The sequence below is a fragment of the Bombyx mandarina genome, chromosome 05 (genome assembly GCF_030267445.1).
Source record: "Bombyx mandarina strain Sakado chromosome 05, ASM3026744v2".
NCBI classification, from domain to species: Eukaryota; Metazoa; Arthropoda; class Insecta; order Lepidoptera; family Bombycidae; genus Bombyx; species Bombyx mandarina.
Window position 1 is genome coordinate 537,787 of NC_143212.1, and position 15,762 is coordinate 553,548.

At 40.9% G+C, this 15,762-nt stretch overlaps 2 protein-coding genes across 4 annotated transcripts in view; both read right to left on the bottom strand.

Annotated features, from left to right (window-relative positions):
* Positions 1 to 201: 201 nt before the first annotated feature.
* The window catches only part of LOC114244877 (prolyl endopeptidase), a 35,476-nt gene continuing 19,915 nt past the window's right edge, over positions 202 to 15,762 (bottom strand). For 2 of the 3 annotated variants that reach the window (XM_028176816.2, XM_089727238.1), the window contains exons 6-16: positions 14,649 to 14,791; positions 13,646 to 13,805; positions 12,752 to 12,871; positions 12,513 to 12,593; positions 11,336 to 11,521; positions 5,353 to 5,466; positions 4,002 to 4,150; positions 2,991 to 3,203; positions 1,528 to 1,667; positions 787 to 977; positions 202 to 430 (exon numbers count right to left, since the gene is read on the bottom strand). In XM_028176816.2, the coding sequence (XP_028032617.2) occupies positions 365 to 430; positions 787 to 977; positions 1,528 to 1,667; positions 2,991 to 3,203; positions 4,002 to 4,150; positions 5,353 to 5,466; positions 11,336 to 11,521; positions 12,513 to 12,593; positions 12,752 to 12,871; positions 13,646 to 13,805; positions 14,649 to 14,791 (1,563 nt within the window). In that variant the 3' untranslated portion in view covers positions 202 to 364. The remainder of the gene's footprint in view (positions 431 to 786; positions 978 to 1,527; positions 1,668 to 2,990; positions 3,204 to 4,001; positions 4,151 to 5,352; positions 5,467 to 11,335; positions 11,522 to 12,512; positions 12,594 to 12,751; positions 12,872 to 13,645; positions 13,806 to 14,648; positions 14,792 to 15,762) is intronic. The other variant, XR_016323059.1, reaches the window with a different exon arrangement.
* LOC149502881 (uncharacterized) lies at positions 6,672 to 9,928 on the bottom strand. The gene is made up of 3 exons (XM_089727212.1): positions 9,920 to 9,928; positions 8,481 to 8,619; positions 6,672 to 8,037 (listed from the first exon to the last, which is right to left on the bottom strand). Exons 1-3 carry the CDS (start codon positions 9,926 to 9,928, stop codon positions 7,820 to 7,822), a joined length of 366 nt encoding a protein of 121 aa, XP_089583338.1. The 3' UTR covers positions 6,672 to 7,819.

Below are 15,762 nucleotides of genomic sequence, written 5' to 3' on the forward strand. Positions count from 1 at the left end.
ACAGGAAAAGATTATTAAGTGAGATGAACTAGAAGCCAGTAATAGATCAACAGAGAAGCTTAGATAGTATATAGACAATAGAACTATTTATTTCCTATTTAAGGCCCTTTTTTCACCTTCCTTAGTTGCAGGTCACCACACTCAATACATCAACAATTATTATTAAAACGTGTATTTAAGGCAGGTTGAATAAAATTAACATTTTAGAAAAACAATGTTTTATTTAATAAAAACAGCAGCATTACTTAACAAAATCACAATGTCTCAGTAGACCTCGAGGTAGTCAACGACACAGTGTTTCTGGTATATTTACATAATACTATGTGCATTCGTATGGATAATAATTTTGCTATGGCAACATTTATCATTTTACAAACTTCAGACCCAAAGCTTGCGTCATGAAACATAGGATATCAGTGTGTTCGTCAATCTGAAAAAAAAAATAAAGTCCCCTTTAAGCAGTTTAAAGCACAATTTACACATCTAATATATATAAATCACGTGTCAAGTTGTTTGTCCGCGATGAACTGCTAAACTACTTAACCGATTTTAAATTAAATTTGCACACCGTGTGCAGTTTGATCCAACTTGAAAGATAGGATGGTTTTTATTTCGATTAATGGTCGCAATATGTATTAAAACAATCCTGTAAAATTAGTAAGTTGTGAGATTATACAGTTTTAATGCGAGAAGACGATATGTATTATATTATCTATTCTTCTATATTTATAATATAATAGATAGAATAGATAACATAACATAAAGTAACTATTAAAAAATACGTACAATCTTAGTGGTGGGTTTCCCGCCGCCGTGTCCCGCCTTGGTGTCGAACCTGGCGAGCAGCGGCGCGCGCTGCGCCGGCGAGCGCCCCGCCACGTGCTGCAGCTCGGCCACGAACTTCAGCGAGTGCAGCGGCACCACGCGGTCGTCGTGGTCCGCCGACAGTATCAGCGTCGCCGGGTACTCGGGCCGATCTAGCAATGTCAACTCTATTTCAGTACAAGAAGATGGAAAATGCTGCAACAGGGGAAGCTGCCTTGAACGTTACGCGTGCAACAAAAACTCTTAGAAGTTATATAATATAATTATAAACACATCAAATAGTTTACTAGTTTTTTGTCTATAAAACTAAATTTACTTGAAAATGTATCAAAAAACAAATACGCCTCAAGGATAAAACGCCCGGCGTACTCGTCTGGGGTTGGAATCAGGTAGGCACCATTTTTTGTAATGAAATTCGTACTTGACACATTAACGAATGACCACCACGACGAAAGAACAACATCGTGCAACAAAATCAATCCCACAAAAAATATAATATCGATAATGAATCGGTTTGAAGAGAGTTAAATTGAGACTTCGAACTGTCTCAAACAGTAGCGTCCTTCCATTGTTTATATCCACAGACCCTGTTGACCACTCAACCTTTTATTTTAAAACAATGTTTTACTTATAGCATGACCTGGTGCGCGTCTCAACTTACAAAATGCACATTCAACATAAGCAATAACAATATGAACTCACTCTCGCTCGGCGGCTGAATGTTGTGTAAGGGCGAGTACTTCAGCAAGTATTCGAACTGGGTCTTATTGTCGGAGCTTCCGTAGTCAGAGACCCAGGCGTGTCCTATCGTGAACTTCTGGAAGCGTAGCATGTCAAGAACTCTGCAGACACACAACAAGGATGCGTTAGTACTGTATGACTGGTGGTGGTATTATTGGTGATAGGACCTGTTGTGAGTCCGCGCAGGTAGGTACCTGCCTATATCCGCCGTGAAGCAGTCATGCGTTTCGGTTTGAAGGGCTGCCGTTGTAGCTATACTGAGACCTTAGAACTTATGTCGTCTTCTCGCATTAAAACTGTATAATCTCAAAACTTACTAATTTTACAGGAGAGTGTTATATAATGTGATATTTTTAATATTAATCATCTTTTGCAACATTTTTTTTTTTTTTTACCTAATCTGTTAGCCTTCAGATGCTATTTCAGCGTAACCGTGGCTAGTAGGTGAGCTCACGGGGCTCAAACCTGACGACGTTGCTAACACGAACCCTAGCAAGAACCGTGCTTCGCAGAATCTATCACCGGATCGGAAACGCGACCCACTGAGAAGATCCGGCGAGAAACTCAGAGCTTAGAGCGCTGTGTCTGAGAGTTAATTTACTCGTCGAGCCCTTCGTCGCAAGCGACGGGTTCGACGAGAACGGTGACCGGTGCTTGAAGTACCTAAAAGCACCGTTAGTGGATCGGGAGGATCCGAGATGGTGACGTCGACTACTTTCCATTCTGTCCGCAGGATCGGGAATGTAGTTACCGGCGGCCACGATGAGAGGGTTCTCGTGTCGTGCCGCTTTATCGAAGTGGATTTTTTACCAGGTACATTATCTGTCTTTTAAAGTTGTCGCGGCGCCTGACTCGTTTAGCACAGCAAGCTAGCCAAAACGTCATACCAGAACATTTACTACTACCGGCACCGCGCGCTGACAGCATTCAACAACATTCTTGAGATACCTCACAATAATCATTATTGGCACAATATCCTTCCTTTTCGAGAAAGGTCACATTCAACAACGAACGACGAACAAAGACGAACAATCAGAACAAAAGCACTGTAAATTGTAATTAAAGCAAGTAGCAAGAATTCAATTGGTTTTATTATAGAGGCAATAAAGCCACAGTGTCTCGCGTAGACAAAAGTATTTATTAATTTTGTTAAAAGTAATAAATAAATAAAAAACTAAAACTAAACTAGGCTCTTTTGACATTATTTATGAGAAAAATACTGGTGATACCAAATGAGTCCGCATATTAACTCAATTTTGGAATATTTTTGGAAATTGTACACTTTTAATGCGAAAAGAAGATATTAGTCAAGGTGGTTGGCGCATTTACGTTGTAGACGTCTATGGGCTCCGGTAACCACTTCACACCAGCAATAAAAGCAATCACAGCATCAGGTCTCGCAGCGGGTACTGTCGGCGACTCACCCGACCTGCACGACGGCGGCCCCGTAGAGGTCGGGGCGCTGGTTGATGCAGGCGGCGACGAGCAGGCCGCCGTTGGAGCCCCCCTGGATGGTGAGGAGGGCGGGGCGCGTGTACCGCTCCGACACCAGGTACTCGGCCGCCGCCTGGAAGTCGTCGAACACGTTCTGCTTGTTCAGCAGCCGCCCCGCGTTGTGCCACCTCTCGCCGTATTCCCTGTTCGTTACATAAACAACTTGTTATCTAATTAGTTCTTATTGTTATTGTTATACATTGCTGGCTCAGTTCTGCCGCGAAGCAGTAATGTATTTGAAGGGTAGGACATGTTCTTTATATGATATATAATTTTTTTATACATTGGATACCAGCGTCCCCCTCAGTTTCGCTCTAGTGTATCAAAATATTGTTCTGAAATTATATTACAATACTTATTTAGGTATCTACAATCCGTTTATCTGGACTTTTTTTATGAAACTTTGGCATTTTGATTTCACGGTCGTTTATTTAAAGGGGACGATATTTTCCATATTATTACGACTATTAATCCCTAAATCACCTTATATAATAAAATATATAAAATAACCTCATTTATATGTACATTTATTTATAACTAAAAGCAGGCATTTGATATTTCGGTTTTTTTTAAAGTCCCCGTAACTGCTTATCCCTTAATTTACCTCATGTGAGGTGAAAAATCCGAAAATACTTTTTACAGTGACTGCTTACAAATTGCCAAAGGCACAAGCCTGTGGTTTGAGTTTTTTTTTATTCCTTAGATGTATGGACGAGCTCACAGCCCACCTGGTGTTAAGTGGTTACTGGAGACCATAGACATCTACAACGTAAATGTTGAGATATAAGTTCTAAGGTCTCAGTATAATTACAACGGCTGCCCCAGCTTTCAAACCGAAACGCATTACTGCTTCACGGCAGAAATAGGCGGGGTGGTGGTACCTACCCGTGCGGACTCACAAGAGGTGCTACCACCAGTATAAGTCTGTAGTTGGAACTCACCCGCCGCCCCTGATGTTGGGGATGGCGACGATCCCGTTCATGTGCTGCATGAAGACGAGCCGCGTGACGCTGAAGCCGGGCTGCACGTTGATGTTGAAGCCGCCGTAGCCGTACAGCAGGGCCGGGTTCGAGCCGTCGCGCGGCAGATCCTGGGTGGGAAGCATAGGGATGCGCTCAGCGGGGGCAGCTCTACTCACACCACATATCGTCTTCTCGCATTAAAACTGTATAATCTCAAAACTTACTTATTTTACAGGAGAGTGTTTTAAAGGTTTAACACGTGATGTTTTTAATATCAATCATCTTTGCAACTTTAATTTTTTATTTTTTACCAGTTAAATTAGCTGTCTATTAAAGTAAGATAAAATTATGTATTAATTTTGTTAATAGTAGTCAAAACATAGGTAAACTAAAAAAATAAACTCTAAAACTAAACTACGCTCTTTTGACAGTATTTATGAGAAAAATACTGATGATATCAAATGATTCCGCATATTAACTCAATTTTGGAAAATTTTAAGAAATTGTACACTTTTAATGCGAAAAGACGATTTGAGGCGATCAGCACAAAAGTGACCTAGTCCACAATTGTTCATATCCGGATTTATATATTGTAATTTATTCAAAACATAACAAGTTTTGATGCAAAACTGACCTATCCCTAGTTTGACCCGTAGATAACAGATACCTTTGTAAACATTATTTTCGCGCGTAATGTTTTTGCCTACGACGCAGTGTAAAATTAAAATGAAATCACATGATCTCCATATTTACTAGGGTAAGCTTAGGCCACCTTTGCGGCCTCGTATATGGGACACGTGTGCGGTCCTCCTTATTTCCGCCTTCAAGTATGTTTCACAGTTTGTCGTCTACGGGATTCGGTGATCATTTAACATAAGGCGGGCCGTGAACTAGTCTGTTACTCACTACAACGCGATAAGTGTCATTACCATAGTTAAACCATTTTAAACATTAAATTATAAAAAGAAAATAACGATAAAAACTTTTAAATATTTAACTATTCCATAGTTTTTCGTAGCTGTATTTTTTTAAATGTTTTCAAATAAATTTACAATTCTTCTTTGTCTCCATTTTATCCCACTAGGTGGGGTCGGTACGGCAAATTATTCTATTCCAATCTCTTCTATCAACCGTCATCTCAACACTCACTTCTCTCTCTCTCATTTACACACTCCATCCATATCTTCTTTGGTCGACCTCTTCCCCCTCTACCTGGCACTACCATTTCCATATATCTCCTAGTCACATGCATCTTCTCTCTACGCATCACATGTCCATACCACGCTAACCGTCAAAATAAATTTACAATTGCTAGTTTATATTCTTTTACCTTTTTCGATATAATGAACATGGGTACTTTGGTGCCGTCTTTACTGGAGTAGAATATCTGTTTGGCCTCGTACTGCGACGCGTCGAATCCTTTGACTGTAACTTCTCTGAACACCTGGGACGAGATTATAACATTACGTATATACACACGGTTTCTATGGTACTTGTCTTACAACTACAATCTGGGTAGGAAGTTACCCAGCTATGAAGATAGACTTTGCCACTTTAATTTAGACTCTCTTCTAAACCGGATAAAACTAATGGGGGGTATATTTCTGTACAAATTAATTCATGGAATAACCGACACACCTAATCTATTAACCCAGATAAAAATATCAGCCTCTAAGTACCTACCAAGAACGAAGAAATATAAACCGTTTATAAGAAAGCCCGCTCGTTCGAATTTAGGTGCTTACTCTCCCTTAAACAGAATCCTTTGGGACTACAATAATGTCCACGGTAGCGCGGTCTCCGTCAATGTTCCTTCGGAGTTGTCCGATTGCGCTGAACTTATTTTAAGTGAAATAGATGTTTTTTCTGATTGTCTCACTACTTACAGGAAAAATCTGTCGCGGATCATCTCCCAATTAAATTAATCTTAAGCAATGAATGAAATGTATTCAAATCTTAGCTGTATATTTTTTTTATTTTTGTTGTAATGCACTGTCGATTGCATCTATAATTGAGGTGACATCTGCCATGAACTTTTGTCAATTTGTCAATGTTTTGTATTTGTTGGCTTGAGGGTAGATATTATCTTGTTGAACACCAAGTAAAACGATGTCACTTTAACACTTGTCCAACTTTAACCAGTACGTACAACAGTCACTGAATCACACAATGTAACAACGATATAGTAAGTGCACCGGGCAAACGCAGTCGAACGAATGTTCATTTCAAGGCACGTTCCGCCTTTTTATACTAGCCGGCGCAGCTGGCTTATGAGTCACTTCTGTTGCAGCTGTTGTTTACGAGTGGAACGACACGGCCGGCGCACCTGGCTTGTGTGAGTCACTCCTATTGCACGTGCTATATAACATAAATATCGTTAACGCCGTCACGGCCATACTGACGTGCGCTCGTCCTCGTGCGCGCATTCTTATGGTATGTCTGTGAACAACAAACGTGTTCGTTCATCCTGACATTAACGGATGCAACTTAAAACGTGGTCTATGATATTAACAATCTAGTACGGTTCGGTTCGCATAATTCTTCAGAAAATCCTATACTGGCTATAAATACTGACTGCTTACATACCTGGGCCAGTTCATTTAAAACTCTTCAGGAATGTAAGTATGTCCCTTTTCACTAAAATCGGAATTGTTATCCCTTCAGTTTTTCGAACTGGACCGGATAATGCTAGACCGGATCGCAATCCCTGTAGCTAATTGTTGTGGCTAGTCCGGATGAAAATCCCTATAGCCAAGCCATTGGACCGGACAGACCCTTCAATGACTTCACACTTTTTTTTTCTTTTTTTTTTTTTTTTTTCTTTGCTAGTCCGGATCAACATCCCTTTAGCCAAGTCGTTGGACCGGATACACCCTTCAACGACCTACATTTTTTTTTTCTTTTTTTTTTTTTTCTTTTTTTTTTGCTAGTCCGGATTAACATCTCTCTAGCCACATACAATTCTCTTTTTTTTTTCTTCTTTTTTTTTTTTTTAATCTGCATGTACGGTATCTTTTGTTAAAACATTTCTTAAACCAGAACATTTATACGGAATTTCTTCCGAAATAGTGCGAGACCGACCATCGTTTTCTACATTTCCAACACCTGCACCTGAGGTGCCTGAAGTTACAGACATTGTATCACTACCCACAGACTATGTTTGCTGTATCGCTATTTGCGGACAAAAATGTCGCTTCTATTGTCAGTGATAGAGTCGTCATCATTAAGATCAGTTTCATGAACAAGATTAATTAACCCATCTGTGTACGCCGTCACGTCATCGTCACTATAATTTTCAGAAATTTCTAGTAGGCCTGACGGGCCTCGAGGTATTTCACGTAAGTTTTCATGGGGAAATTTGTACACTCTATTAGAACTATTTACATGTCTCAATTTATACCTATCGTTTTCCATAACTGCAGTAATGTTGAAGGGACCTTTACATTTTCGGTCAACTTACGAAAACAAAATCCCCAGCGGAAAAAAGTTTGACTTTAGCTTTGCCTCGACTAAACCAAGGGATTATCACTCTGTTGAAACTTTAGATATTTCAAGTGAACTACCCTGAACGGTAAACATCTATTCTATTGGAGTAAACCCTGTTACTTGACAACGTGTACTATTAAGGGCGAGTTGAATATCCCCTAACTGCTCTTGCCATGATTGGTCCGAGTTACTTTCAGATCAAAGAGTGACTTGTTCATGAAACCTCTTACCATTGAATAAATTACTATGGCTTTGTTTTATAAGACTACATTCTGACCCTCAATGGAACATAAAGGGGAAGCCAAAACCACTTATCTGTAACACACTGAAGCTCTGTAACACACTGAAGCTCTGGAACACACGTTGACGTCTCTGGTTGCACCTGCCACAGCACCTGGAGCAGTGTCGTTTTTCTTCTTGTAGCGCATGGAACACCCAGAAGCTACATGACTCGCATCACCGCACACGTAACAGCTGACTTGCAGGCGAGAGCCGGGCGCCCACGGATGAGGAGGTTGTTCAGGTTTTGCTGGAATATCGAAAAAAGTTTGAGAGCAGTATCTGTCGCAACACCCTTCGGCACGATGCCCAGGTTTTCCGCAGAAATGGCAGCTTCCACGGAAAAAAACTTCGAGAGCGTTTTGGTTTTTTATCAGGATCTTCGTTTTTTCTTTTGAGGGTAAAGCCACGTAATGTGTGAAATAGACGATTTTTTGTGGTAATAACGACAGAGTTCAATTCCCGACGGATTCTTTCATCACACTGCGACAGTATTGATATAACAAATCCGGTGGCTATTTGTTCTGGCACATTATCGTCGGGAATCTTCTTTATAAGTTGCCATAGCCGGATACCGGCTTCAGCTGGTCCTTTTTTGCTTTCCATTTCAAATTTAATAACCAGGTCGAAGTGGTCTTGCATCATTAGATAATTTTGTCAGCATCTCTTTAATAGTAGACCAGGATATCTTACCAGGCTGTATTTTTGTGAGGCAAGTAGCAGCTCGAGCCTTAAGCGAATGTGTGAGAGTCAAAATTAAATCGACACCATCCAATACTTCAACTACTTTAAACGGCCCTTTAAACTTCGTATCTAATTTCGTTTGATTATGCTCTTCGTATTAATGTGTGGACGAGCTCACAACCCACCTTGTGTTAAGTGGTTACCATAGACATCCACAGCGTAAACGCACCACACACCTTGAGATAGAAGTTCTAAGGTCTCAGTATAGTTACAACCGCTGCCCCACCCTTCAAACCGAAATACACCACTGCTTCACGGTAGAAATAGGCAGGGTGATGGTACCCGTGTGGTCGATGGCACTATACGGAGCACCCGTCTGGTGCCACGTCCTTACCCACGAGAACGTCGCCGCGCTGCGACGCCGGCAGCGCGCGATCGCAGTCAGAGTTATTCAATGATACCTCACAGTCTCCTACGAGGCGGCGCGCTCTAGCGCAAGTGCAGCCGGAGCACGGGGGCTCCAATATCGGCAGTCCGTGCTGGAGGCGTGGTCTCGTCGTTTGGCAGACCCGTCGGCCGGCCTCCGTACCGTCGAGGCGATCTGCCCGGTTCTCGCGGACTGGGTGGGCCGCGACCGCGGAAGTCTCACCTCCGGCTACCTGTGCAGACTCACAAGACATTTTACCACCATGCAAACTTCTTACCGCAACAAATCTTACCAGCCACCACGCAAACTACAATTTTACGGGTTCCACCTCTCTTACACGATGTTACTCCCACACTGAGGAAGCCAACCGCGAACACTTGTCAAGCACGCACAAGCACGCACTTCACCGGAAAAACCTGCATCCGCCAGCGGAACCGGAACACCGCCGCATCGCCAGACGAACGGACCGGACGTCTTATCTTACAGGTCACGACGACTTCAGATGTGTCAATTTTTCTTCCCCACGGAAACTTGCTTGCTTTCTTGTTTGCTTGCTTGCTGGAGCCCGAAGTCATCGAACGTGTAGTGTTATTGGTATTGAATCGAGTAGATTCTAAAATTTCAGCGACAATTCACAGTCTCATGTCCTGGTTTACTGTACTAGTGCCATGTAACTCTAACAGTAGTCATTGGCTTAAAAACGATTCGTGTCGGAACTACCCACTCGTCATGACAGATCCATTATTGCGATCGAAGTTTCACTTGAGATTTGCACTTGCCTTAATTTCTTGCAATAGCTTGTTACGTGTTGTATTTCCGTTAGTAAATGCCATGTGATGAAGTCGACAGTCAAACTGGGCAACATGAGCCAGAACGTAAGATGTGACGATTTCTTCGTGGCTCAGATCTTCCATCGAGGTAACAGAGACGTTATTACACGACTTACGTATGCTGCATTCACGCTCTTGTGGCGTACCACTACTAGTATTCTGATCTGCATCATGTTTTTTTTTTGCTGTACTTCGAACATGTTCAACACGTCACGTGAGTTCTGATCCCACTTCTGATGTTGGCTTGAGGGTAGATATTATCTTGTTGAACACCAAGTAAAACGATGTCACTTTAACACTTGTCCAACTTTAACCAGTACGTACAACAGTCACTGAATCACACAATGTAACAACGATATAGTAAGTGCACCGGGCAAACGCAGTCGAACGAATGTTCATTTCAAGGCACGTTCCGCCTTTTTATACTAGCCGGCGCAGCTGGCTTATGAGTCACTTCTGTTGCAGCTGTTGTTTACGAGTGGAACGACACGGCCGGCGCACCTGGCTTGTGTGAGTCACTCCTATTGCACGTGCTATATAACATAAATATCGTTAACGCCGTCATATTGATGATCACTTTGTTGGTGCAACTTAATAAATAAATAAATAAATAAATAAATATAGTGTTCTCATAAAATTATTTTTTATATATATAATTCTACTGTACGTGTCTATGTCACTGAACTCCTCCTAAGCGGCTGGACCGATTTGAATGAATTTCTTTGTATGCGTTTGGGTGGCGCCCTGGATAGTTTCGATTCACAAACCAGCCCGGCAGAGGGCGCTGCAGTCGGTATATAGGTTATTATATCGATACTGCAACTAAACTGCGACTGGATCGACTTGAATTAATTTTTGTGTATGCATTCACGGGACGTCTGTCGGGTCCGCTAGTATTACATATATTTTTATACAAAACGAATTGATTTTAATTTAAGTAAAATGTTTATATATTTTTTAATTATTGCTTAGATGGGTGGACGAGCTCACAGCCCACCTGGTGTTAAGTGGTTACTGGAGCCCATAGACATCTACAATGTAAAGGCGCCAGCCATCTTGAGATATAAGTACTAAGGTCTCAGTATTGTTACAACGGCTGCCCCACCCTTCAGACCGAAACGCGTTACTGCTTCACGGCAGAAAAAGGCAGGGTGGTGGTACCTACCCGCGCGGACTCACAAGAGGTCCTACCACCAGTAATTACGCAACTTATTATTTTGCGCGTTGTATCTTTATTACATGATGTGTTACGATCTTAATATTGTAACAGAATGTAAATAATTAGCTAGCGCCATCTGTCATCAACTGTCAGTCTGTGTAGAACTTTGACAATAAATCTCTAGTCTACTCTCAACCGCCTTCTATACTAATATATAAATCTACAGTGGTTTTACGGATGTTCCGTTATAACTACTGAACCATGCATCCGATTGACTTGAAACTTGGTATCCATGTAGAAACTACATGTACTTAATGGATAGGCTAATATTTATATGAGTGTTGTACTCCCTAATAATAATGACAATAAATAACAATGTTAATTTTAAATGCCCAGCGGAGCAGGTGAGTAAGGCTAGTTTATTATAAAAACACGTTTTATTACGCACCTTCGGAGTATACGGCTTCTGTTTGAAGTCGACGTGGTAGATGACTCCCGGCGTGAGGAAAGACATGAAATGATAGAATATTTCCGTTTGATTCTTCTTGCCGGTGAAGCCGACCACGGACCCGACGTCCAACGGGAACGTTTGTATAAACTCGCCCGTTTTCAAATCGTGCAATTGAAGTACGCTCTGAAATTAAATAATTAAAGTGAATATTTAAAAAAAATAAAATAATGATTCTCGCGAGTCATAGACACCTTTTTTTTTTGGATCGCCCTTAAAAACCGAAACGCATTACTGCTTCTCGGCAGAAACCGGTAAGGCAGTGGTACCCACCCGTGCAAACTCTCAAGACTACAAAACTATTACGGTACAATCTAGGGAGTTTTTTATTAGCAAAGTTTTAAATAATTTACACTTTTTGTGGTCACCAACGACTTAAGTGTTATATGTAGACACTTGAATAATCAGCTAACTAATAAATACAATTAAGTTGTAAAAAAGTTATTAAAAAAAAAAAAGGATTATGTGGGTAGTCTGAAGGACATTATTACGTAAGTATAGATTCATTGGTAAGCTATACGATTACGGTATTAACATGAAATTGATTCTCTAATGTGTTGTCGCTAAACTGTCTATGCAAGTGTCGAATACACCTATACCTACTTCGGTCTTATTAACAAGCCTTTTGCGTGCCCATATAAAGATGTATAAATGGGATGTTAATAATTGCAAAACATTTTTTTTAATTAGCATTTATCAGTAATTCAGTCGAAGTAGTGAAATTAGATTGATAGTTACATAAACTGTGCTAATGCCATATTCTATGTTTATAAGCGTTGTTAGATGTTAGACATGTTATACCTTTAAACGAACAATTCTTGTATATATAAAATCTGAATCTCGGAAACGGTTCCAACGATTTTCATAAAATTTAGTATACAGGGAATTTCGGGGGCGATAAACCGATCTAACTACGATTTATTTTCAGAAAATGTTGTTTTATTCGTGTTTTCAATAATCAACTCTTCCCGACATCTATTAGCGAATAATAATACTATTTTTCTTAATTGATGGCAACTAACCGCTTTAAAGACACAACAAGATGGCGTTATCGAAAAAAAAACCGAGCAAAGCTCGATTATCATGAAAGAGAAATTCAAATTTTGAAATACGTCACCTTTACGTCCCTGATGTAGTGTATGACCAGTTTGTCTTGGTCTACGGCGGCCGCCCAATCCAGCACGTCTGTCGGGTGTTCCTGCAGACAACAAGCGTATTAGTGTAACAACGTGCGATGCTGCCTTAACCAAATAATTGAGCAACATTTATTTTCATGCTATCAAAAATTACTATAAACCCAAAAAAATGAGGTTTCGAATACGTTCAAGACGTATCGTCGTAAACCTTCGAACTTACGGGTACTAATGTCCGCCAGTTTTCCTTGGCGGGATTCTGGAGGTCGATCATGATCAGCCTGTAGTTGGGAGCATTCTTGTTCGTGCGGATGATGCATACAGAACCCTCATTCGTGATGTACTGAAAAATAAATAAATTAATATTTATAATAGTGTAAAAAAGTAGTTTAAAAAAAATTTGGTATTTCCTTTTCCAATTTCGGTAAACTGAATTTTTTAATATATGAACATGAATATTGACGTCACTATTCAAATGCATGAAACTACAATGCTTATTAATTGCTTATTTCCACAAGGACTTTAAATTTATTTTGGTTGATCGACCGTGTTCATGGTTAGGTTTGTCACCGTTCTAGTCGAACTCCAAAGAGTTCAACGTGCAATCTAGACACACAGATACAAGCCCACTAAGTTTATCGCCAGATCTTGTCACAGTGGGTCGCGATTCCGATCCGGTGGTAGACTCAGTGAAGCTCTGCTCTTACTAGGGCTGTTGTTAGCAAACTCTCTCAGATTTCCGCCCGTGAGCTCACCTACTGGTTCTCGGGTAGCTGAAATAGCGATAAGGTGAGCAAACAAAAAAAATTCTTGATTTTTTTAAACCTTTAAATTTTTATTTATTTATTTATTGCATAGCTTGGTGAACTCACTGCCTGCCGTGTGGTTACCGGAGCCCGTAGCCATCCACAACGTAATTGCCCCCACCTACCTTGATATATGAGTTCTAAGGTCTCAGTATAGTTATAATGGCTGCCCAATCCTTCAAACCGATCTATATACTTTACCGACCTTAAACTGGTACTGGTCCTACCACCAGTACCAGTATAATAAAAGCCTCTACAGAGAATGTTACGTGTTAATGAGAACACCCTGTATTTTTAGTTTGATTGATCACCTCGTAATCGGCTTCGAATTCCTCGACGACGGGCATGAGCGGCAGCTTCCCGTTGATTTCCGGGTGCTTGCTGAGGTCGGCGAAGAACAGCAGGTTGTCGCGGCTGTCGCGCACCGGGTACACGAGCAAGTACCGGCCGCAATCAGACACGTCGGCTACGCTGTGACAAGATATTTAAATTTTTTATTTTTTTATTGTGAGGTTTTGTGTTGAGGTTTTATTGTGCGTTGTGTGTTGTCCACCGAATGTTCACCATTGACTTTCACGGTGAAAGAATAACATCGTTTAACAAAAATCAAACTCGCGGTTGCAGGACCTCTTGTGAATCCGCACGGGTAGGTAGGTACCACCGCCCTGCCTATTTCTGCCGTGAAGCTGTAATACGTTTCGATTTGAAGGGTGGGGCAGCCGTTGTAACTATACTTGAGATCTTAGAACTTATATATCAAGGTGGGTGGCGCATTTGCGTTGTAGATGTCTATGGCCTCCAGTAACCCCTTAACACCAGGTGGGCTGTGAGCTCGTCCACCCAACTATGCAATAAAAAAAATCTTATCGAAGCGGTCAATAAAACACTACGTACAATTATATGCCTATTCGCGTCAGCAGCCGCGGTGGATCGCTGTCCGTTAATGACCGCTGACTGACCAACGTATATACGTTAGCTTACTAGTAGCATAGTAAGCTAAGCGGGGCGGGGTATCATTCCCCTACATTATTATTCACAAACACAGTTAAAGGCACAGGACACCAAACTAACAGCCTTGTATTATTATTTTTTTAATTTAAACAAGCACAGAAAACTTTGCGATTTACGGTACGGCTTACGGTTTTTCCCTACCTATTAGTTGGTAGCCTATGAGGCTAGGGAGAAGTGTTTCTAATTATACGACCACCACTGTATTTCCTTAGCAACAAAAATAAAATGTTTTATAACGAATTTATGTTATGATATTTATGGATTGGTTGTTTTTTTATTATTTTTACTAATGCCAGCACTCACATTCTCCACAGCGGTTCCTCAGGAAACTCCACAACGACAACGTCTTCGGACTGCGACGTGTTTATCCGGTGATAGCAGAGTTTCTGGTCGTGATTCACTTCAGTTTCCGATCCGTCCGTCTTGCCGGTCTGCTTCGGGTACATCTACGTTCAAAATTAAACACCGTTTTTGTTAATATTTCGTCAGTTCGGTGTATTTGGGAATTTGGGCGAACGAGCTCAGCGGGTTACGTGAGTCCATAACAACGTCAATAGGGATACGAAAGTAAGATCAAAGTCTCAATTGTATTGTACAACGGCTGTCCCCACATTTCAAATCAAAAGGTTCAAGGCAGAAATAGGCAGGGTAGTAGCGACTTTAGTAAGCCTAAACGGTGCGAATCAGTTAAGTTGGGTTCACACGGGATTGTCCTGCACGTTTATTTGCAGTATATGTCTTAACGAATGAATAGTGGCACATACATTGAACACCGAACTAGTAGATGAGCTTACGAGGCTCAAACCGGGAGTATTACTAACACCGGCCTTAGCAAGAGCTTAGCTTAGCTTCGCAGAATCTACCACCGGATCGGAAACGCGACCCACTGAGAAGATCCGACGAGAAACTTAGTGGGGGGCTGTGTCTGTGGGTTAATTTAGTCGTCGAGCCCTTCGTCGCAAGCGACGGGTTCAGCGAGGACGGTGACCGGAAAGGTTGCGTTATAGGTCAGCGCGAGCGTTAGCAACGAGTAGCACCCAATATTTTAATGAAGTATTTAAAAAAAATATATATTTATTTAGTTATTTTTCTATATATAATTTAAAATATATATTATATTAAAACTTGAAGATGTCGCATCTCTTATACATAGCATTCACTATTACAAGAGCAATCTGATTTAAAGACGAAAAATGAAGAAAACCACAATACTAAACATCGAAAAAGAAGTTTCACTTCATTCACGTGCACCGTTTTTTTTAAATGACTTTTAGCTGACTTGAAATTAATGTTCCTGCTCATTTTTATAGTTAAAATAAAGTAAACACAATCAAAACATCGCCGCTTATTGCTTATAGGTCAAGTTCAACATCTCTACGTAGTCCAATGTCAAACTGGCATGGAAACGGACAAAATA